Below are 24,805 nucleotides of genomic sequence, written 5' to 3' on the forward strand. Positions count from 1 at the left end.
ACAGTTCCTTTTGGTGAAGGTGTTCAAACAATCTTAAAAGTTTAATAAGTGTCATGTTACGATGGTTTTATTCAACCGCACTACTACTTGCGTTGCGAATGAGAATTCGGCTCATAATTAAGTCGATAGATAGAGAACCTGTCGTCGACGGATTAACTGGTAATCAATTAAAGATGTCTGATAATGATGAGTCTATAATTAATGGCAGATTGACGTCTGACCGATTTAACGATTTTTAATTGAGGGACTACTGTTTGCCCCAATTCTTATAAATAAACAATAGGAGTACGTAATTAAAATTGGTAATGAAACTAGCAAAATTGGTACCTAATTAACGTAAATCGTGTAATGTGTAAACTAATGTATCTACTAAAACAGAGGCATTTCCAAAAACTATAGGTTATTATAATAATTTCCTTTTTATAGAAGTTCATAAAATAAGTAATTTTTGTATACTATGTAGATGAGGCAGAGTAAGCTATGTGGAAATATTGAAAGTATGACATTTCCAGATAAATCTGGATTTGCTCTTAAGAACCCGCAAGAAATACAATTACTTGACGAAAATGTTTAACTTTTCTAATCAAAATGATACTGATACTGATCTCAAATGTTTGTTTGTATCCATGACCCGGCGAACCAAAACAAACGCGTCCTGCGTGCGCGCAACTCGCGCAAGTTTCCCGCCACTCCGCGCCGAACCTTCACGCGCGCTGCCCGTCTCGCGACTGTCGCGCCGCGCCGCAAACTCGCGCGCACCGAACGATCGACCAGTGAAGTGCTAGGATTCTGTGATGTGTTCTGTGACTGCCCTGTAGGGCTTTGGATAATTGTGTACTTTCTGGATTTTCAGTAAGGTAAAAACTTCTTTGCTCTTACTTGGTTTGTTTAAATTTAAGACTTCATCTTTTTATGGTGCATTGTTTTTATCGTCTATTGTTTTCGAAACTTTTTGATTGACAGACCACACGCATCTTTATAGTCCTTTACCGTTATTTAATTCACGTTCCATATCACTGTAGTCGATATGGTTCATCTTTATTTTTATGAGATCTTTAAAGCCTTGCGTATTTTTTTATGGGGTCTTTAAAATTGTAAACTCTTTCCTCAAGTGGATTCAATGACATCTTATTAAACAACTTTGGTTTAGTACAAGTCCTTACTATAAATAGGTCATACTCGTACTGCCTGGGAACTGACGTCTTTGCCATCGCTGAAATTGCAAAAACGTCGTCTCGCCCAGTTGTTGACGCTCAAGAAGTCGAGACAATTAGATCTCGACCATCTTGGGACGGGAAAATAAATAATGATTACGAACGTCTAGATTCTTGGCGGTCGTTATAATTATTATTCTTGCTGCAAATTGCGAGTTATTATTCATCTATCCTGTTTCTGTATTCGATAAAGATCTTGCCTTGTTGTAAGATATAAACAAATGATTAAGAAGTCGCTAATGTAACAATAAAAATAGTTCTGAGTAGTTGTAGTACTTAATGATGATATTAATAATTGTTTTAAAAATTTGAACTTAAGATCACCGTTGTTATTAAGTATATCGTCACTACTTTAAAAAAAACTTGTACCTTCATCTGTCAGTGAAAAGAAAATTGTAGTAAGTATGTATGGAATGCATATGTATAGAGACTTCTGCGTTTTAACTTTGAGGAGCAGCGTGAGCTACGAGATTTTTTAAAAGTAGTGACGATATGAATTAATTATATTGTCAAATAGTACAGTTTTACTAATATTTAGATGAACAGCGATTCAACAGTTAAGGAGGTCGCGGATAATGAGTCACCGTAAAATTTGTAAAAAGCTCCCGCCGCGAACAAAATACGAAACACCTTTTTCTGTGATTCATAAAGAAAACTGCTTCTTCCTCTATGTTATACTGTTACGTTTCTTTATTAAAAACCACTCCAGCGATGCCATTTTTTATTTTAAAAATATTAACACTTCCAACATTAAATTCCATAGCGGTAACGAAGAAAAACACCACAAAGGCTTTGCGGTGCTTCTAAAATGAAACATAGTGAGTATAAATCCGGTAAGCCTTCACTTGATATAAACACTGCAAAAACTACAAAAGGCGATGCCACATCTTATTGTCAAAGATCGCCCACCCATTCTATTAACCATTCACTGAGATTTGTATCTTCCAAGTGAGTGCACGAACACAAAAGTTTAATAACGATTTTGCTGGAAAATTAATAATTATGAACTGCCAAAGAAATTTTCGATAGAATCTTTATTGTAATAATTATATTATATCGATTAGTTCTAACTTCTAACCACAATAAGCAGCATTGTTTTATGTATCTACACTTAAAACAAATTTAACTACCGTATATTGTCTTTTAGCATCTTCTCTTCATTAACACTTTTACAAACATAATAAGATATACCAACTGATTGCACTCAGCTCATGGAGTTAATTACCGAGGTCGTTGCTCCACCCACTTGATTGGATTATGTAGGTGCATACCTCCGACTGCTGCGGGAATTCTCCATGCAGCTAATTTGACACGATTGAGTTATTACGCCTCTCGCCGGTGATTATTTAACAGGACGATGGATCATTCAGTAATTCGAAATTATCCAAATCCTATTATCGATTTATAAACACGCAAATACTGTTAGTTGTACCTGATGTTTCAATGGTGTTCATGTAATTATAACAGCGTCTATTAAATGTAAATTACTCAGAGAGTGAGCGTTTATAATTGCCATCTTTGTAACATCAGTAAAAATCGCATCTTGTTCAAACAATGACAGTAATCAGTTCGTTGATCCATTTTCTAAACAATTACTCTAGCGCAAAAACTTTACGATGCACATTAGAGCTATGAACACACATCAGGTAATAGTTAATAAAAATGAGTTAAGATCACGTTTTTTTACGGTTTATGATATCTTGCGTCTTCAAATATTAGTTAGTGAGTCTCGGTTTCAGTGTTATCACAACAGTGGTCGCTCAAATTTGGATCAGAGGCTAACGGCCTAGCCACGACAATGGTCTAAGGCGGCGAGCGGGGCGGCTGGGCTGCGCGGGAAACGCGCGCGGGCGCTAGCCATGCCACGTACTTTTAGAAGCGGCGGCAGGGCCTAGGAGCGGCCAGAACGTTTTCATATTTAAAAACATGTTTTTTACTGTCGAATATGACTCTAACGTGCATAGAATGCTTTAATTAGTCAATTACGTCTTGTACAAGAGAATATGTGTGATGACTAAGTACATGGAATTTATTTTATGGCTAGTTAAATGATACTTAATATAAATAAACACTTAGAAAAAAATTAACAGTAAATACGAATAAATACTATACAAAAATATGTTTTAAAACATTATTACATACTACATACGCGAAAGTACAATTCAATTTTCATTAAATAAAGGTTTTGGGTTCAAGACGCTCATAATAAAAACAAAATATTTTGTTTCGCGCAGAATCGCTAGCCCCATCTAGCCGCCTAGGCCGGTCGCGCCGCTGTAATGTCGTGGCGGTGCCCGCGCGGGGCGCTACAGTTGTTTGAGTCGCGCGCCGCCCCGCGCGCCGCTCCCGCGGGTAGGCCCGTAAAAACCCGCGCGCGATTTCGAACAGCGGCAAGGTCGTGGCATGCCTCGCGCGCGCTGCGTTTTTGTTTTTGTGACTTAACGCTTGCCGCTGCCGCAAGACGCCTTAGACCATTGTCGTGGCTAGGCCGTAATGCGTGTTTGTTTAGGACTTGGCCGCTTGCATAGGATTTCGACGAAGTCTCCGAGATTGTTTGCCCAGCTTCGGATTCTTGCATTTCTGCTGCGTGCTGCAACCTCAAATATTTAAATTACTTAACTGTTTGTAATCAAGCGTTGACGCTAACGTGATAATGACTCAATTTATTATTTCTCACACCCGGTCACAGATTACGACTAATTTTGAAGAACACGATAAGAGTCGTCTGTCGTCTATTTTCATAACGGGCTTTCTTTTTACAATCTATTATTTTATAAGTGACGCAATCGTACTTCATAAGTCATAATAATAAACATCTTTATTTTGAGCGAATAAGGAAGGACTTTGGATAAGTACCTACTCCTAATGGTAATGTCACCTTAAAGGTTTCTTGTAGCGTTTAAGTTCTCATGGATACTGGAAGAGCAGTTCCCGAATAATTTGTACATAGCCACGTCAGCAAATTTTAATTGATTCTATTTTGTTACCATCATTTAGTGATATAAGTCGACTTTCGTAAGATATATACAGGATAATTGTTATAATTATAATAAAGGAAATGTAAATACTAGAGAACCTTAATGACCAAAACTTACTAAAATCTCAATTCATGAAATAAATCTTGGTAACAAAAAGAAATAATAAAAACAAATTTAACTTTTTCCTTAATTTTTGTACAAACTTTTCGAGAACTGCTGGGAAATATAATGATTTGGTTCTGTTTCGCACAATTACATGCAATTAATATGTCCAAATTTATGATTAAAGTGGTTCAGTTCTCGATAATCTCTGGTTGCGCAAGGATGGACAATGCTCGATATTCAGCAGAGACGCAGACTTGCTCGTGTGAACAGTGCACAATGATCGCGGCTCCCACGCCTGTGGGTGGTTCTTGCGACATTCAGAACATTGTCAGCGGCTGGTGAATTTAATAGATCTCTTTTCCAAGCATGCACGACGAGGTCGACAATCTTAAGACATACGATGTCATCCCTGTTTACAAAGATGCATGGTTTCTCTCGCCAAAATTTGGTGAACAGATCAAAATCTGCGAAATTGAAATTCCTTTAAAGGTTATGCAAATTTTTTTACCAATCAGTGTCGTCCGGTCACTTAAGATTTTCCGAGAACTTGAGTGCGCCGATGACGGTCAATAGCTATTGACCGATGAGTCACAAATGTCGTGTCTTTTTGACAAAACCTACTTATGGTCGTCATTACTTTAATTCATTAGTTCCATGCTCATGATCTGTGGCTGAATGTCGAACCTTGACCTTTTATAATCGATCGAATGAGAGATGTCCACGATCTCCAAACACGATTAGGAAAAGATTCCTGCTTAGTTGGAACATCGACGGTGATGGCTACGATGGATCGTGTTCGAGTTAAATTGTGGGCAAGAAGAGAGAACTTTTAGGAGATTGTGGTACCATTCCATTCCTAAACTCGGATTGACAAGCGAAAGTTTGTTGGTAATCCTGCGCTAAACACCACGTTCACGCCTCACGCGATCTAGCGTGAGCGCCGGAGGAATGCGAAACTGCGTGTGTCCACAGACGTATGGACCAATCATTTATACCATATTGCATCGGCAGAAACTGTGGAAAGGAAAGCATTGAATTAAACAAACTACGAGAATAAGATGTTTCAGAGCTGGAAAATAGATGTTTTCTAAATAATTAACAGCACCTGTTTTAAAGTGTTTCACGACAATGATTGACATCTCCTTGAGTTAGTTACTGTTCTAAATTTGACGTTTTATTTTTAAAACTTGTTTCATGTTATTTATTACTGTCTCAGTAAAACGAGTTATTGAAATGTTTGGTATGCGTTGTTTTGTGAAACTGTTTACGCTGTACATGCATATAGCTCCCGTTTCGTGAGCATTGTAACAGTTGTCGATGCCATAAATAAACCTGCCTGAACAATTGAACACCGGAATTCTTATCTAAACACTGTGAAATTACATAGATCGGACGGCATATTTTCGATGAAAACTGTTTATCATTGTTAATATTGGAGACGCATTCCTCGGCGTAAAGCGGTAATTGAAGAAGTAACGCCGTATATTAAGTACACAATGACTCGCGACATTTTTTGTTACACCCGGTGGCTTTATTCGGAGCAGATCCTCTCTTAGGCATTCCATTCCTGGACGATGCCCCCTGATTCGGAAAAAAGGAAAAACGAACTTTCCAATCGTCTAATCTCAAGACCGTGAGAGCATTAACACGTTTTTCAATTGTTTTTTTCCTGCACGATTCTTGAGACGCGTTCAAGCGAATTGTCACGAACGTCTTCAATATTCAGTTGTTTATCACTAATGAACTATCTTAAGACTAAGTTGCAAGAAAGTGGTGAAATTAAAGATAAATAAACTAGAGACTAGCTTTCATGATCGCAATTTGTGAAAGTAAACAAAATTCACCCTCATTGTTTTAACGGTAAAGGATCCGAATTTGCTAAGTAATACCGTATTGTTTGGATCAGAAAGCACTAATTCAACAATTAATTGCTATGAGAATTTATTCTAATTAAAATGAAATGCGAGGTTGCAAACCGGTATGAACGAGTGTGCAGAGGTTGAAGAAACCTTGAGAAATTCTTTCGTTGTATTGTTGATTGTTTTGAGCAATTTCGTAGAAATCTCTTTTTGATGTCCTTGATAAGGTTAGTTTTTTGGACTAACGGATGCTGGCAGTCAAGGCTGGATGATAAGAATTTAACTACAGTTTGCCCAAAGCAGATAACGGGTTTGGCTTGCAAACATAGCAAATGGGTTAAACCCTCTGGACTGTTGATACGGGATATACGATAACGGTTCCAAAATTAACACCTACATTTTGTTCTTTATTTTTAAAATGTTTAGCATGTTTGGGTGAATGAATGCATATAATCTATTTGTCAATTTTGGTGTGTTTGGAGACAGTCTTGGATGCCACACACATAGACATTAATCATCGTCATTCGGTCTCGCCGGTACATTTGTTTTAATTAGTTACTTGTCATCGTTTAATGGCGGGCTTAAATCTCCGATGTTTACAAAACGGTGTGTTAGACTGTTGGGTTTTAGATTAATTTTATGCAGTTACAAAGAACCGGGATGGGAGCATATTGAGCGTAGCTTGTATTTTTGGATGCTTTTATGATGTCGGAATCTAATTTTATGATATCGCTGGTGCGAGGAAGCCCTGAAAGACCTGTCCGCACTTGGTGTACCCAACTGGCGTGAAGTGGCGCAGGATAGGGCAGAGTGGCGATCTCTTGTGTCGGAGGCCAAGATCCTTTTTGGGTCGCTGAGCCAGTGAAGTAAGTAAGTAAGTAAGTAAGTTTATGATGTCGGAAAATATACATCGAAAAGATTTTACCCAATTTTACGGGGCTATCAAATTTGAGAATATTTAAAATCTATTTACGGTTTAATTTATTAATAGCTTAATAACGTTTGTCCAAATTTAATTCAAAAACGTATAAAAATATTTCAGTTGTGGCTAAAGAATTCAAAGTATCTGTGGGATTTGCCATTCTTTTTATTAAGAGATAGGTATCTCGAAGCTTCTCCAAATAACAATGTCATTACCACTTACATTTCAAATTAAAGTCCATCCTTTACTGACGCCGGACACTGGACAAATCCGGAGGGTCTGTCTGTACGTGTCATTGAAGATCATCTATCAGATCAATAGTGTACCCTGTCTTTATACAATAGGGTTCAGAAAGGGTTAGGCTGTGTCTTGGAGTACGCAGCTGTCGACAATTGAAACAAATGAGCACGGCGCCACGGTCCGGTGCCCTGATACCATCTCAACCACTTTATAAAGACCTTTCTCGTACTACCATAGAAGTATACTTGGTATATTTAAAATAGGGAAGTTTTGGCGTAGGAAGGACCAATGAAATATGGTAGAAGTCGGAGGTCTTAAGAATTTGACGAGAGTACTATTATTGTTTGATGGATGTACGTTTTGGCTACTAATATTCTTGCTGCTGTATACTGAAAAACATTTCAACCAGTTGAATGCCATTCGATCAGACATCTCACTATTTATCTTAGTCAACATTTTCCAATGTTTTGCAGAGAGTAAGGGTCCCCCCACATCTAGCGTCTCGCGAGCGTCGCGTCGGGCCTACTGTATGGGCAAAGCCTGACGCCGCGTTGACGTCGCGTCGACGCGACGTCTTTTTCCATACAGTTGGCCCGACGCGACGCTCGCAAGACGCTAGATGTGGGGGGACCCTTACTCTCTGCACAACATTGGAAAATGTTGACTAAGATGAATAGTGAGATGTCTGATCGAATGGCATTCAACTGGTTGAAATGTTTCAGCTTATTTACCTATTTAACAACTTTAGCAAAGTACTCGCTCTTTCTATTAATTCTACTGTTAAAGACAGTTATCTGTGTAACATTTATTAAACAAATGTTATGCAAGGAAACATTGATACGATTATTTGTTGAACCTGAATAGCCTGTACTGGCTGTACGACATAAATTACTACGTGGTGATAACGACTGATAACGTTATATGTATACGTAGAACTGAAGTGATATGAAAGTTAGAGAGTCGGACACGATATTTCAGTTACAGTATGCTTGATGGTGTCGTATTGCATAATAACACATTTCTTCTTATTTATTCAGATTTCAGAGCGATGATGTAATTTTTTAAATTATCCACGTATTAATCTTTATATTTTATTCATGGGAAGTAATTAGATAAGTAACAATTCCAATCGTTTTTGACGAATATATGCCTAAGCTTAATAGGTGGCTTATCCACTTAATTCCCATAAGTAAATGTAAATATTTACTAAGTAATAACATTAAGGAAGTTGCGACCATTCTTGTATTTAATTAAGTGGTAAGACGTGATTACATCTCATGACGCTTTACTTCAATAAGTATTATGTTTAACATTTTATTTCCTCAATCCTTAAACCTACTAAGTACCTTTCAAAAAGTAACACTTAAAAAGAGCTTTCATATTTCTTTTGTCTATTTTGTTTTCTCAATAATTAATTAAACCAAGTGTCGTATAGAATATGTATCACTTTATCTCCATATTTAATAATGTCGTTCTTATCTCACCGACTGTCTCTCTTTCCAAACTGTCGAGCGTGGCGTGGGGCGTGGGCTTTATCGTCTTATCAAGTATTTGTTACTTTCTTACGAAACCGTTCCTCGGAGCATTCTACTCGTACAACTGTGTCTATTAATTACCTTTGATTGATATTGTGTTGATCTAGCGCAAGTTTTACAAGCATGTAATTAAAAAACTTGGCAATGTTTCCAGATCAAACATAACAATACAAAATTATTACCAAATTTTAAAAGTTAGATAGAAATTATAACTAGGTATTAGAAGAATTAATAAAATTTAGGTGACTGAGCAATGAAATAATGTACGGTAGGGTAATTCTTATTATATGTAGGAAGAGACAAGTAGCATAAACTGGTTTTATGTAATGTAAATGATGAATCTACTTGTATTGACTTGTAAAAGAGCCCCTTGAGGCCTACTTGCAGAAGCATATTATTTTATTTTAGGTACGACATATTTTCAAAGTTTCAGGTTTATTAGCCTATTTTTTCACAAGCCGCTGTTTATTTTCGCAGAAATGGAAGACTAGCAATTAGTCCAGCTATAAAAAAAGCTTTTATTTTACACAAGAACTCATGAAAAATAACATCAAAGAACGAACGAGGATGATTCAAAATAATGTCATCAATTTCGTCGCACCGAACTTTTTGCACTAACTGTTTGTTGGAACCGAGACGATAGACAAGGACGGAGTAATTGAGAGACAATTGGGGTAATTAGTCAATTAACTGATAGTTAGTTGATTGATTTAACAAGCGATTGGCGATCTTTGGATCTGGCTCGTCGGCGCCGCAGTGACAAAGATCTTAATTGCTTAAGCTTTTCATTTGAGTATTTTGAGTTAAAGATGAAGACAATTAGTAGAAAAAAACACGGCTATTATCAAGAAAAAGAGAAATATTAGGCTCATTCTAATGTTTACTTTTAATTGGACCTGAACATCAAATACTTGGGTCATTTATGGAAGGACGACCGGCAACCTTCAAAACGAAATAATAATAACGGCTGTGAGTGATTCACAAACTGTTGAAAACCATATTTCCATTTAGAAAAGCTGCGTGGCGTGCGTCGACGTAATCCATGGCACCTTACCGAATAGAACAATACGGCCAAACCACTGCAATTACCAGACTTGGTCCCGAAATTTGAGCGATTAACTTTCTAAGCGTAAGCGCACGTTTTCAACGCTAATTGTCACTGGGCCTATATAAGCAAGAGTACAGTCGTTATGATCGATGTCACATCGTACTTATATCTCTCTATCGTTACATATATTGGTGCGACAGAGTCTGTTGCGTATCGTTCGCCACAAAGCGTCAAAAATTGTGCTCGTGGCAAAACAACTATGGAGAATTTATAGTCTAATTTTGGAATTTACGAAGAGAGAATATGGTTGAAAATAAAATTTTAAAAGGCTTTTATGAGAGTCGAGCAGTGTTGCTACAGTCATAACAGTATTAAGTAAAATTTAGTGTAATATGGCATTGTTGAGTTATTTCATGCGGTTTTGTTCTCATGGGTGTCAAAAGACGAAGGTCAGTAAAGTTGAAAGGTTCTTCAACATTTAGAGCACAGGCAGCTTCAGATTTTTTTGTCTTTATACCTATACGATGCAGTCAAAGTTATCTAGTTAGAGTAGGACTAAACACTTATCATACAGTTTTTGTTCATAAACGTTCCTAAGTACCCGATAGTTGTGTGATATAGTGCGGTTCAAGATGAAAACAGATCATAGATATATATTTACAAAATAGGAAATGGTCACATACTTTGTTATAAAAGCTGTCCTTCAGGAACAACTTTTACCTCCGACGTCGGCTCAAGGGTCGATAAAAATTCATAAGCTCATGTTTTATTACCTTCTCACGTTATCCGCACGCCGCTCCGGCGTGCGAGCGGGATATAGCTATATCTGTACATAGCGCTATCTCGCTTACACGCCGAAGTGATGACTGAGTATCAGGAAGGAAACTTATCGATAAATCGATATTGCTACTGCGCCAGCAGTGTTATGGTGTGAAGCAGCCATTTGTATGGGCTCTGACACTCGGTGCTCCATAAAAACTAGTAGAAAAGTATGCGATAATGAACGATTATTTTATAGATAAATAAGCATAATAATCTGACTCACTGTTTGTTAACATTCTTATAATACGTCTATGTTATTAAACACCATATAAATAAGAACCTGCTATAATCATGCTATTATGTCGCTTAAGTAATAGCATTACCTACTACACAAAACGAATTGAGTATTTTTTAATTTGTTAGGCAATTAATTTTATTCCAATTTCCATAATTATAAAGTGATAGCCGGAAAATAATAACAAAAGTTTTCCTCTTTGACATCCTTATTTCGATAAAAACATGTGTGATTTCACAATAACAAAATTTCAACAATTAATTTTAAATTGTTTAAAAATAAACCATGTACCCTTGGTCACTCAGGGAAGGAAAATAATTTACATTTTTCTGACTTTAAGGAAATTCTGAGTATATCGCTATTTTTTTCTCATATTATTATCCGCATTTTGCATATCTGATCGTACCACTTTTATCGATGTCACATGCCTTCGATTCTTTACGAACATAAACAGTATTACGAACGTGCTGTCTTCCTTGCACACGGTCTAGTATTTCTGCTGCCATTATTCCTTCCCATATCATAAAACGCCTCGATTTCATACCATCTTTTATGTGTATTTGTGACATCCACACAATGTATCGACTCATTTGAGCCGTGGGACTCTTTCTATAGAGTAAATGTAATTTGAAAAGGACGTATATGCTTGTATGTTTTATAGTATACTAAGACCTTTTTTGGATGAGTGTGGGATTCGCTTCCCACTCTAGACGGTTTTGCTTGTATTGTTCGTCTTTCTCATGTGTATTAAATTAACGGGAGTTTTTAGTGTTTTGTCGCAACGTAATAGAACAGTAACTATGTGAATATTTCAGTATAGTTTAAATAACAGGTATTCACAGATATTAACAAAGGTTATCATTTTATTGAATAATTCAAAAAATCAAAATTAACTCATAAAATGGAAGTGAGGACTGATTCCAGTGACAATATTTGTTTTTGATAATTAATATGTAGCGTAGAAAAGGTAAGTATAGGTAAAACTAGTATGTCAATTGATTTGTCAAAATAAGCTGAAGCTATTGTGTAGAGTTCAAATATTTTTTACGGAGTAAATTATCGAACGTTGCGCTCTATCTCGTGTATTAAAACGTTATTCTATGTAGGCAATTGTCCTTATCCTCGGTAGAGTAAAGTTTATCATAATTCCTAAGAACCGAACAATCGCCTTATTAATATTTTATCGCGCCCTACTTGGACGTTTGACAGTTCCTTCAAACATTTACATTCTAACCTATCTGCAAACAGTTAGCCAAGCAATTTTAATACCTCATAGCATATCGTTACAGGGCATATTGGTTTATACAGAAGGTCAGGCGCTGACAATCAGCCAGATCGAAGATTCGCACGCAAACGGAATATCTAATAGATTATATGCTGCTTCTCTGCTCTATTCGAATTTGAGGTATTCGATTTGTTGCCGATAAGATGGTTAGTGCCAGTGTTACAGCAACGTTACGTTAATGTTGAAAAATATAAATTATATCTCTTGCAAACATCAAAATTGTTGCAGAAAAATCTTTTCAATACCTGCATCATAAAAAAATACCAATATAAAAGGAATAATTATTATACTTAGATATCACGTACCCAATGATTTGCGAAATACTAAAGACTTCAACGCGCTTTCGCTTACCTACTGCACCATAACATAAATGGACGTATTTATGCAGAATGGGACCAACCCACACAACTATAGTTTTGAGATAAAGCACTTTTTGTTCATAAGTTGCATACAAAAAATATTAATGGCTTTTTTTTTAAAGTTGGATTGTCAAGTGCTAGAGTATGGCATTGTTTATATTGTTTTACTTAAACAAGCCTTGAAAATGGAGTTTTAAGTATAGTTTTCTCTTAAAAAGGCAATGGTTCCTTTTAGCAAAATTAGTTAAGTGAGGGTTGGTCCCTTATTGATTTATAGGTAATCTAAAAGGTTATACAAACATAATGCACAATAAGGGCAGATTTACTTTATTTGTAAACAAAAACAATCTCTAAACTTATATTATATCGCTTTCGTAAACTATTTTCTTAGAATTATTTGGAGCCGGAGTCAATGGAGAGTACGGAGGAGGCTCTACACTTTTGTCAAATCCAGTTTCGGTGAGTAACTTAGAAGTATTTGAAGCAGGAGTCAACACAGAGTATGAAGGGAGCTGTACACATTCTTTAAATTGGACAGGAGTTAATAGGCTCACAGCACCATTAGTTGTTTCAGTTTTCAAGGTTTTTTTATGCAACTGAGAAGCCACATTTTCAGAATTAACGTTTTTTCGCAAACCCAGGCCATCTAGAAGAAAAATAAGCCTTACATTAAACCTAACACATATTAACACTTTCGCTACCAAGAACCCGACTGTCGGGTACACCGCTCGTAGAAGCGTAGCCGATTACATGGGTTTCCCCGTATGTAGCGAAAATGTCGTAGCGCCGCGTAGAGCCCGGTTTCGAAAGTGTTAATTCCACCGTAACCCCATCCCAAGCTCATCATCATCTTCTTAGCGTTTTTCCCAGCATTTGCATACTTACATATACATGCTTACATAGAATAGAGATCGCTTTTTATTCATTTAAGGACGTTAATAAATAAATGTTAATATTATTACGAAACGTTAGTCCTACAAATAATGTTGCAGAGAGGAATGGTTATTATAATCATTATTAGCGTAAACGTAAATGAAAACATTTAATTCTTCAGTCGGAAGGGTTTTGCTGCAGTGAAATAAAATTAAAAACACTGGCATGCAAATTATAAGCTACAGAAAAAAATATAATACGTACCTGCAGATATCTGAATCGGTTGTCGAGAAAATCTGAAATGAAGTATATCGGAAATGCTCAAAATGTTCTTAATACACTTACAGATCGCACAAAATTAATTGGAAGTTACTTGAAAATAAGTTTTAACAAAAAAACTTAACTCCTGTTCAATCTAAAGAATGTATAGAGCTCCCTTGATACTCTGTGTTGACTCCTGCTTCAAATGCTTCTAAGTTACTCACCGAAACTGGATTTGACAAAAGTGTAGAGCCTCCTCCGTACTCTCCGTTGACTCCGGCTCCAAATAATTCTAAGAAAATAGTTTACGAAAGCGATATAATATAAGTTTAGAGATTGTTTTTGTTTACGAATAAAGTAAATTTGCCATTATTGTGCATTATTTTTGTATACCCTTTTAGATTACCTATAAATCAATAAAGGACCAACCTTCACTTAACCAATTTTGCTAAATGGAACCATTGCCTTTTTAAGAGAAAACTATACTTAAAACTCCATTTACAAGGCTTGTTTAAGTAAAACAATGCCATACTACAGCACTTGACAATCTAACTTAAAAAAATAAGCCGTTAATATTTTTTGTATACAACTTATGAACAAAAAGTGCTTTATCTCAAAACTATAGTTGTGTAGGTTGGTTCCCTTCCAAATAAATACGTCCATTTATTTTTGACATGAAGCACAGTGTTGCTAGTTGTAAATATATGCAACAGTTCTTTACGCTTTACGCCGATTTGTTCAGACACTTATGTTTTTTTTTATCATTTCATACTCTATTCATAACAAATCATAATAAAAAAATATATATTATTCATAACTACTACATATATACTATTAACATATATACTATTCATAACAAATCATAATAAAAAAATATATATTATACGATGTGATAAATAAAAGTATACAAAGTTTATAAACAAAAAAGATTCAAGGCACATAGTTCCCTTAACTATCAAAATATAATTCATTTAATAAAGAACCATGTAATGTGGATCTTTATGAACACATAAACTGAGCTAATTTTAATTATGCAAACAAGAACCAATGAACTTAGTTAATTACTTAATATTAAAAAATAAAAATTAATAAGGAACCATGCGACTTGGATCTTTTCGACGGTGCAGATTTTATTTTTTAAAAAGGAACCAACCCGCTTGGTCTCTTATGAAATAAATAAAACAATACTATATAGACGAACCATGTGCTTTGGATCTTTTTGAAATAAATACAAAGAATATTGAGTAAGGTACTAAACAGCTTGGATCTTTTTAAATATAATGTAACAGTGAAAATGTGGGTTGGTAACTTTGTTAACGAAATTATTTTATACGTAAAAATGATTTTATGGCTTTGATCTTTGTGTAGGGGGTGTAAGATGCATTTTTAACATCTTCTGCATACATAACTCAATTTTGACAGATGTGTGGGTTGGTCCCCTTCTGCATAAATACGTCCAAATTAAATATGTATAACAAGATCATACCATCCCATACATTAAAATGCGACCGCCTAAGACCGCGCTTACACTCCACCACACATAGATGGCGCCACAAAAAAATGTCTTGTAGCTTTCGATTATACTTGTAGATGGCGTTAAGTGTCACTTTTGACATAGATTTACGGCTCGGAATTGACACTTAATGCCAATCTACAAATAATCGGTCGGTCTTGTCTTGACGTACGAGGAGGGCTGACCCCAAGTGATATGGGAATATAGCCAGGAGAAAGAAGAAGAAAGAAGAAGATGGTATGATCTTGTTATATTTAATTTATAGATCAAGATCCCAGGCCCGCCAGACCTTCCTCAAATTCTCAAGGATGAAACTTTGGGACAATGTAGAGTTCACATCGGCGTTTAATGTGTGCATATTTTCTAGTTCGGCCCATCGGCCAATTTTTTGCTATCAAGTGATGAAGGTGAAAAAAAAAAGTGCTTACTTTCCTTAAATTCTCAAGGCTGATTTTTATATATGTGTTAGAGCACGTTGTTAGAAATTGGTTATCATCAATGCCAGACCGTTTCCGCCGGCCATAACTTTTACCAGACGCGACAAAGTTGGCAAAAAACGACTCTAACTTACCTCATTTTCTCAAGCCTGATTTTGATATATGATACGCAGGGACCTATAACTAGACCGTTTGTAAGCAGCCAGACCAATCGGATGGACCCAACCATCCGCCAGACCGACTTAAAGTTTCGATATGAGCATTAGTAGAATTGAAATATTCCGGGTCTATAAAAGCTAAAAACTTGAATTTTCTACATTAAGCTACGTGTATATTGTATACTTGACGTAATAAGCGACTTTCAAAAATTTTACTTCTAAGGAAATAAAAAAATGAAAGTTTATATGTGGTGCAAGATTAATTTTAACTATGAATTTTATTTACACTGCGTAAGTACATAATAAAAGTTTATTGGTCTCATTATAAAAGTTGTTCATTATTGACATCAAACTCACTGTGCAAAATTATGGCTAGTCCTTTTTATATGGCCGTGTAGATTTATACAGATTTTGTAGAGCAATATCACTTAAATCGACTGTCGTTTGTTCACACTGTTATCTGTACCATAATAATAATACTTGTAAACTTGTATATTCATATTTATTACGTCAAGTATACAATATACACGCTTATTAAGTCAAGTATACAATATACACGTAGCTTAATGTAGAAAATTCAAGTTTTTAGCTTTTATAGACCCGGAATATTTCAATCTACTAATGCTCATATCGAAACTTTAAGTCGGTCTGGCGGATGGTTGGGTCCATCCGATTGGTCTGGCTGCTTACAAACGGTCTAGTTACAGGTCCCTGCGTATCTTATATCAAAATCAGGCTTGAGAAAATGAGGTAAGTTAGAGTCGTTTTTTGCCAACTTTGTCGCGTCTGGTAAAAGTTATGGCCGGCGGAAACGGTCTGGCATTGATGATAACCAATTTCTAACAACGTGCTCTAACACATATATAATCATAATCATAATCATAATATTTTATTTATAAAACCAATTTACACGTCAACAATAAATAATTCGTAGTAATTAACTACAATATAATATATGAATAATTATTACAACAATTGCTTTAAGTCGTTCATTCCAAATTACAATGTTAGAGGTATTTTTACATGTGTTATGCCTTATACGCTATAAACTCGTTATAGCTATAAAATGATTGCTCAATAAGCCATTGCTTTAGGCGGAATTTAAAACTGCTCAAGCTTGGAGCATCGATAATATTTTTAGGCAACTTATTGTAGACGGTGGGACCCATGACATGAGTGAGTTTAGACGACTTGGTCAACTTTCGGCCTACACCTATAATCTTATCAGCGTTTCTCGTTTCATATGAGTTTAACATTCCAAATGTTTTGAATGACGCCAGGTTTGCTCTCATGTATAAAGCCACGCGCAGAATGACTACTGCTGGCAGTGTCAATATACCTAGCTTGATAAAAAGCGGCTTCGCGTGGGTATCATGGGGCACTCCAGCAATTATTCTCACTGCGCGCTTCTGTAGGCGGAACGCCCGCTCCCAGTCCGCACAACGACCCCAGAACTCGGCCCCATACTGCAGCAGTGAGTGCACCGTGGCGAAGTAGCAGGTGCGCGTTGCCTCTGCAGACACCGTCCTCGCGACGCGGCCCAGTGCATAGCACGCGCTCCCCAGTTTTCCACACAGCTTATCCACGTGCTGATTCCAAGCCAGGCATGTGTCCATCTCGAACCCTAAAAAGTTTGTACTGGTGGTCTGTTCAAGTACCTCATTACCTACCTTGACAGTGAGCGGTCTTGTGGTACGACCAGCAAGATTGAAGACAAGGTAATGAGTTTTCTTAAGGTTCAAAGATAGCCCGTTCACATCAAACCACTCAGCCAGCTGTGCTGTAGTCTGGTTCAGTTTTTGCTCGATGCTTTCAACTGTCGGCGCCGTGACAATTGCGGCGACGTCGTCAGCATACATCAGCACCTCGGCCGTATCTATGGACTCAGGCAGATCATTCAAGAGGAGAGAAAACAGCAGGTTGGAGACCGACGAGCCCTGTGCTACGCCCATCGAAGCTTCAAGAGGGTCCGACTTCACTCTGCCTCCATCACCTACGACTATCTGACTTCTGTCGCGCAGCATACTCTCGAACAGTGATAGCGGCGAGCCATTTATCCCATAATAGCGCAGTTTCTCAGTAATCACGCCATGATCTGCGACATCAAAAGCCTTCGAGAGGTCGCAGCACAAGACCGCGACCTGCTGCTTTCTCTCCTTCGCGTCCATGACACGTTTTAACAGCTCACGAGTCAAAGATGTCGTTGACTGGCCCTCTCTATATGCGAACTGCTTATCTGACAGGGCACCTGTAACGGCTAAAAAGGTCGAGAGGCGACTGCTGAGACCCCTCTCCAGAACCTTCGCTATTGCTGGGATTATTGAGACGGGTCTATAGGAGTCCATGTCCGCCCTTTTCCCTTTACCTTTAAAAAGTGGCGCGACCTTGCTGATTTTAAGCGGAGAGGGATACTGACCTTCGTAAATGCACATGTTAAATAGCTTCATCAAGCACACCGCAAGAGATCCTGGGGCCATTCTCAATAGCAACATGTTGACGCCATACACATCCTTGGATGGTTTAGGCGGAATCCGTGACGTTATTATTTGAAGCACCTCGTCATAGGTAAACGCAGTTAGTAACAGAGAACGGTCCGCGGCCGGGCGCGCAGCGCGGAGCTTGCCCAGGGCGCGCGCGACGTCAGCGCGGGGCGCGCCGCACGCTGCTGCAGCACCTAGGAACCCTATGTTAAGGGCATTCACCGCGTCTTTCTTTGTCGAAAATTTTGTTCCATCCTTATTCAATATCACGTCGGTAACGTCAAGTGTCGAGCTATTATACTTACCCCGTTCTTTGTTTACTACATTCCACAAGGCCTTGGATTTGTTTTTATTCATAGCAATAAAATTATTATAGTAAGTCGATTTTGCACGCAGTATTAACCTATCGTAATGAATTTTCATGTCAAGTATTAATTCCATAATCATATTATCATTTGAATATCTATCACTTAATTTTAAGATGTCAAATAACAGCGATTTGTACATTTTGACGTCCTCAGTAATCCAAGAACAATCCTGCGTCTTACGTAAATTGACTTTTTTAAGCGGAAAACAGATATCGTATTTATTAATTATTATGTTTATTATAGAATTTGACAGACTGGTTGCATTTGAGTTTTTTTGAAGTATATTGTCCCAATCAACACTGTCGATGGCCGCGGTAAAATTAGCTTGATTATTCAATGAGAAGCTCCTAGCGAAGGTAGGGTTACTTTGCGATTCGCTTTTGTTTCTCACTCGCACCTTGGCTAGGACGGCAAAGTGGTCACTCAAGTTTGTGACGACTGGAGAAACACTCACGGACCCCGTACCTAAATTAGAATATAGGTGGTCTAGACAAGTTGACGTAGTTTTAGTAACACGAGTAGGAAAGTCAACTTCATTCACCATGCCATGGGTAGCCAACATATCTAACCATCCTTTCTGATCCGCGTTCTTATCACCTAAACAATTTATATTAATATCACCCACAATCATGCAGCTTACGTTTAAGTCAGTCACTTTATCGAGTAGCCGGCCAAAACAATCAAGAAAGTCACCTACGCTTACTAAGTTAGTCCTATATATGCAGATTATTGTAATATTAAAGTCAACTAGATCAATCGCAGAAACTTCGCAATATCTTTCTGTTGCTAACTTTATAATTATAAAAATCAGCCTTGAGAATTTAAGGAAAGTAAGCACTTTTTTTTTTCACCTTCATCACTTGATAGCAAAAAATTGGCCGATGGGCCGAACTAGAAAATATGCACACATTAACCGCCGATATGAACTCTACATTGTCCCAAAGTTTCATCCTTGAGAATTTGAGGAAGGTCTGGCGGGCCTGGGCTCTGGGTCTATTATGACCATACTCAAATGACAATCTTACTTGTACAAGGAGAAATGACATGAAAATGTTCACACAAATGTGTATAGGAAGTAACGTATCATCTTTAGATTCTAAACAATCTCACTACTAAAATCAATTAGGTTGAAATTGAACACTCGCCATAGAAACCGATACGAAGCATAATAGTATATTGTAAACAAAAGTGAGATATCTATAACAGAGCAGCCAGCCTAGGCAAAGTGACAATCGGTGCCGCTGCGTGGCCACCGAAGCGCAGCCTGACTCTGTCGCTTACGCCGCCACATGAACAGACAGATACGATAATATCGTTATCGTAGCTAAGCTATCTCTATCGCTCTTGCGTATTGGCGCGACAGAGCCAGACTTCGATTCGATAAACATAAACAAACATAAACATAAGTGAAAAAGACGGAGATGGACTGTATGGAACTAATTACGAATGATAACTGCTGTTTACCTTTTAAATGTATATTTAATAAATATTATGAGATTACAAAACCAAACACAATCAATGACAATTTATAACTAAACAAAAAACATATATGCCAAATTGACAGGAAAAATCTATACTACATATTTCAATTCTGCAAAGAGTTTGGAACATCCTGCCCCTCGTGCAGCTATGCACCAACTAACCTAAATCTTAAATAACCTACTTACTAATGTCAGTCTTAGTCTTAGGTTATTCTAATCAACTTTTTGAGGGGACGGCGTAACGTACCCCCAGCGGTTGCAACGTCCACCACCCTGTTTACGCCATCTTTTCCGGGAAACATATTCGTTATCCTTCCTTTTGGCCATGTTCCGCGAGGTAGTGATTCGTCCACTATTATCACCACATCTCCTATTTGTAGTTCTTGCCCACGATCTCCCTTTACGTTTACTCGCGTTTGCATTGTTGGCAATACCTCACCCCAGGTAGCATTTATACGTCTTTATGACGTCCGTTTACGGTACTGCTCGACGTAAGAGACGTCATTTCTTGACGTCGGGGGGTCCCAGCAGATGACGTCAATTTGTCACAGCCTCAAGACGTCAGTTTACAGACCTAAGAGAGACGTCATATACAGAGTTCATGGGGACGTCACTGGGCCGTACATATTAGGGCAGTCACTGACGTTGGAGTGACGTCATATACTGAATTAATAGGGACGTTACTGGGACGTCCCGTATGTACGTACATATTAAGGCAGCCAAGACGTTGGAGTGACGTCATATACTGACTTCATAGGGACGTTACTGGGCCGTACATATTAGGGCAGCCACTGACGTTGGAGAGACGTCATATACTAAGTTCATGAGGACGTTACACGGACGTACATATTAAGGCAGCCAAGACGTTGGAGTGACGTCATATACTGACTTCATAGGGACGTTACTAGGCCGTACATATTAGGGCAGCCACTGACGTTGGAGAGACGTCATATACTAAGTTCATGAGGACGTTACACGGACGTACATATTAAGGCAGCCAAGACGTTGGAGTGACGTCATATACTGACTTCATAGGGACGTTACTAGGCCGTACATATTAGGGCAGCCACTGACGTTGGAGTGACGTCATATACTAAGTTCATGGGGACGTTACTGGATCGTACAGATTAGGGCAGCCACTGACGTCGGAGTGACGTCATATACTGAATTCATAGGGACGTTACTGGGCCGAAAATATTAGGGCGGCCGCTTTTTAACCTTTTGAACACCAGACGATGAAGAAATATGCCGTTGCCCTGATGTCACGCTATCGCATTTTTTGTTGAGCGCAATTGAACTTTGCGGAATCCCCGTAGGTGTCTATTACATTAACAAAGCTGACGTCCTTAGCCATCGTTGGCGTCCACAGCACGATTTTCCGATGTAAGTCACAACCGTCTTTGGCGCTCAAAAGGTTAAGTAAGTTATGTTAAGAGGAAAAATGTCATTTGTTTTGGATACTAAATAAAACCAATGACTTTTTAAATTTCTTTTTATTACATGTTTAAAATCTTTAAGTTTCTTTGAAACATTCAGCTCAACAGATACAAACGAGGCACAAACAAGTTTACACATTTTATAAAACAGTTGCGACTCCCACCCCGCCCCACCCAATGTGCGTTCCCATTGAGGGTCCACGTTGGAATTTCGAGCTTTTGAATGTGTCAATCTTCAGTAAAAGTTCTCAAACGATTTTAAATTCAACCAATGTGCATTCCTGAATAGTTTGTACATTTGGATCACGTCTCCGATTTGAATAAAAATTGGTAGGCTGATAGAGTCCATGATGCTGAGCAAGATCCACTAGGTTTCCTAAAATGTCCTATGTAGTTTCTATGAAACCTTCCTTTTTTAGGGTTCCGTAGTCAACTAGGAACCCTTATAGTTTCGCCATGTCTGTCTGTCCGTCCGTCCGTCCGTCCGTCCGTCCGTCCGTCCGTCCGTCCGTCCGTCCGCGGATAATCTCAGTAACCGTAAGCACTAGAAAGCTGAAATTTGGTACCAATATGTATATCAATCACGCCAACAAAGTGCAAAAATAAAAAATGGAAAAAAATGTTTTATTAGGGTACTCCCCTACATGTAAAGTGGGGGCTGATATTTTTTTCATTCTAACCCCAACGTGTGATATATTGTTGGATAGGTATTTAAAAATGAATAAGGGTTTACTAAGATCGTTTTTTGATAATATTAATATTTTCGGAAATAATCGCTCCTAAAGGAAAAAAAGTGCGTCCCCCCCCTCTAACTTTTGAACCATATGTTTAAAAAATATGAAAAAAATCACAAAAGTAGAACTTTATAAGGACTTTCTAGGAAAATTATTTTGAACTTTATAGGTTCAGTAGTTTTTGAGAAAAATACGGAAAACTACGGAACCCTACACTGAGCGTGGCCCGACACGCTCTTGGCCGGTTTTGTTACCAGATTTCTATACATTTTCGGTAACAAAAAATGAAAGTTTCATACAATCAACCTAGGACAATTTGGGATACCTAGTGGATCTTGCTCAGCATCATGGACTCTATCAGCCTACCAATTTTTATCCAAATCGGAGACGTGATCCAAATGTACAAGTACAAACTTAACGGGAATTGCACCAATAATTTGTAAAAGTAGGCACTCAAAAGTTACATTCGGTTAAAGGTGGACCCTCAGTCGTGCATGTACGTCAGGTATCAATATTTCATAATTGACTTCAAATTTACAACTTTTCAAACATTTTCCTAGAGTTTGATTTTTCCTAGAAATATTCTAGACATGTATTTTTATATATACATATACCTAATTATATATTTTTTATCTAACGATTATTTTTATATGAAATTGTATATTATAGACTCAATATTATTATGAACAATAATTACAACAAAGATCATAATATATACGTAATGAACTATTCATAAGAACTTTTAATTAGGCCTACATTAATAAAGATATTTTGAATTGAATTGAATTATAAAGACACAGAGTTTGTTATGACAGTGTTGACAAGTAGTTGCAGCACCTGTACAGTCAACTATTAATTTAGTAGGCAACTACTTTGATTACACTATAAATTTTACAATAACTAAATTAAGCTTTACTAAACAAGCTTTATTAGTCAAGTCCATCAATGTTAAAAGAAACATTAATTTCTCTATTACCGACATTACTATTATTATGGTCAAATAGTTTTATTTGCTTTTGAATTTGGGAAAGAAGACCTAAATGTACTAATTCTCCAGTATCTAACTTAGTAATTTCTAGTTGTAAAGGGGTTGTCAATAGTGTTCTACTATCTTTTGGTAATCCAGGGCATAAAGAAGATACAATTTTAAGAAGACTATTTAAAACATTGTGGTATTTGATATTGAGTGGCCCCCAACTCTGTTTTGAAATCATCTTCTTTTATAGACTTCGCAGAATCTGAATCAGATAGTGAATGCTCATTATCACTATTAATGATATGATTATCGTGAGAAATGTCATGTTCTATCAATAAACCGGAATTATTTCTAGAACCTTGGAATACAATTTCAGATTGAGAATTATTATATGAAGTACATGGCAAATTAACTAAGAAGGAGGACGCACTTACAGTTGTAGTACTCTTTAGTAAATTTGAAATTACATTTAACTCTGCTTCTTTGGCTCTCCTCAATAATTGACGTTGGCCAACTATCGCTTTTCTCGAATATTTTATTTTCTCTGCCATGTTTATTGTTGTTTAGTCATTTTCTTCATCAAATTTTAATGGAATCTTCTTCGTCTTTGGCTGTAGACCCAGATGTAGTGGTGACAACTCCTTCTATAAAGATATAATACATTTGTTAATGTTATAACATTACTACTGAAGGGCAACCTAATAATTAAAATCGAGGATCCGGCAGACCCCGCCGACGTTGGCGAGACGAGCTCGACTCCTTTCTAAAAGTATGGCCAGAGACTCATCTCCAGATTCTCCAGCATACAGGTTGCTTTTTCAACAACTAACCATAGGTAGGTCATTTTGAACAACTTTTTCTATGGGACCAACCCCAAAATCCTAAAAGAATGTCGACAGCTGATCGACCAAAATTTATGAAACAGCCAACTTACCCACGATACAATCTCGCAGGCGCAGTTCGCAGGAGGTTCCATAAAAGTTGTACTGTTGAGCCAGCTGGTCAGTGAAACAAAATTTCATTAGCCGAGACCCTTTGCTCACAATATCCCTGCCTCCAACAGTTCTCATGTATGAAACCTGCAACAAACAAAATAATGTATAATTGAAAAATAGCAAATAAATTATTGTTGGTCAGACTAATTGAGTGAAGATTAGAAATATGTGAAATACAAAACTTGCAGAAATAACTTGCTGGCCTAAACTCAGCTTTACAAATGTTGTATCTGTAGGTATTGTATGCAAGTTTATGTATTTTTATTACTACTAAATAAGTATAAATTGCACCACCTGCTTCAAGCTGTTCCTTCCTTCTTCCTATTAATATAAGCTGCCTGAATGAGATCGCTTTGAAGCTACAAGGCCGCCTATTGGTGCAAATATTCTCCATTTATCCTTTTTCTGTAAATCTTATTATATGGTGTTCAATAAAGAGTTATTGTAGGTATTGTAACTTACCAAATTATCATAATTTTCTTTTTTCTCTA

The 24,805-nt window shown here is 37.3% G+C and overlaps 2 protein-coding genes across 2 annotated transcripts in view; one reads left to right on the forward strand and one right to left on the reverse strand.

Annotated features, from left to right (window-relative positions):
• The first annotated feature begins 673 nt into the window (after positions 1-673).
• The window catches only part of LOC125226881, a 128,161-nt gene continuing 104,029 nt past the window's right edge, over positions 674-24,805 (forward strand). The window contains exon 1 of the mRNA XM_048131039.1: positions 674-857. The gene's annotated coding sequence lies outside the window, so the exon portion shown is untranslated. The remainder of the gene's footprint in view (positions 858-24,805) is intronic.
• On the reverse strand, positions 16,873-18,012 carry LOC125227413. Its single transcript, XM_048131727.1, has one exon. It carries the CDS (start codon positions 18,010-18,012, stop codon positions 16,873-16,875), a length of 1,140 nt encoding a protein of 379 aa, XP_047987684.1.

The sequence above is a fragment of the Leguminivora glycinivorella genome, chromosome 6 (genome assembly GCF_023078275.1).
Source record: "Leguminivora glycinivorella isolate SPB_JAAS2020 chromosome 6, LegGlyc_1.1, whole genome shotgun sequence".
In the NCBI taxonomy this organism is placed as follows: Eukaryota; Metazoa; Arthropoda; class Insecta; order Lepidoptera; family Tortricidae; genus Leguminivora; species Leguminivora glycinivorella.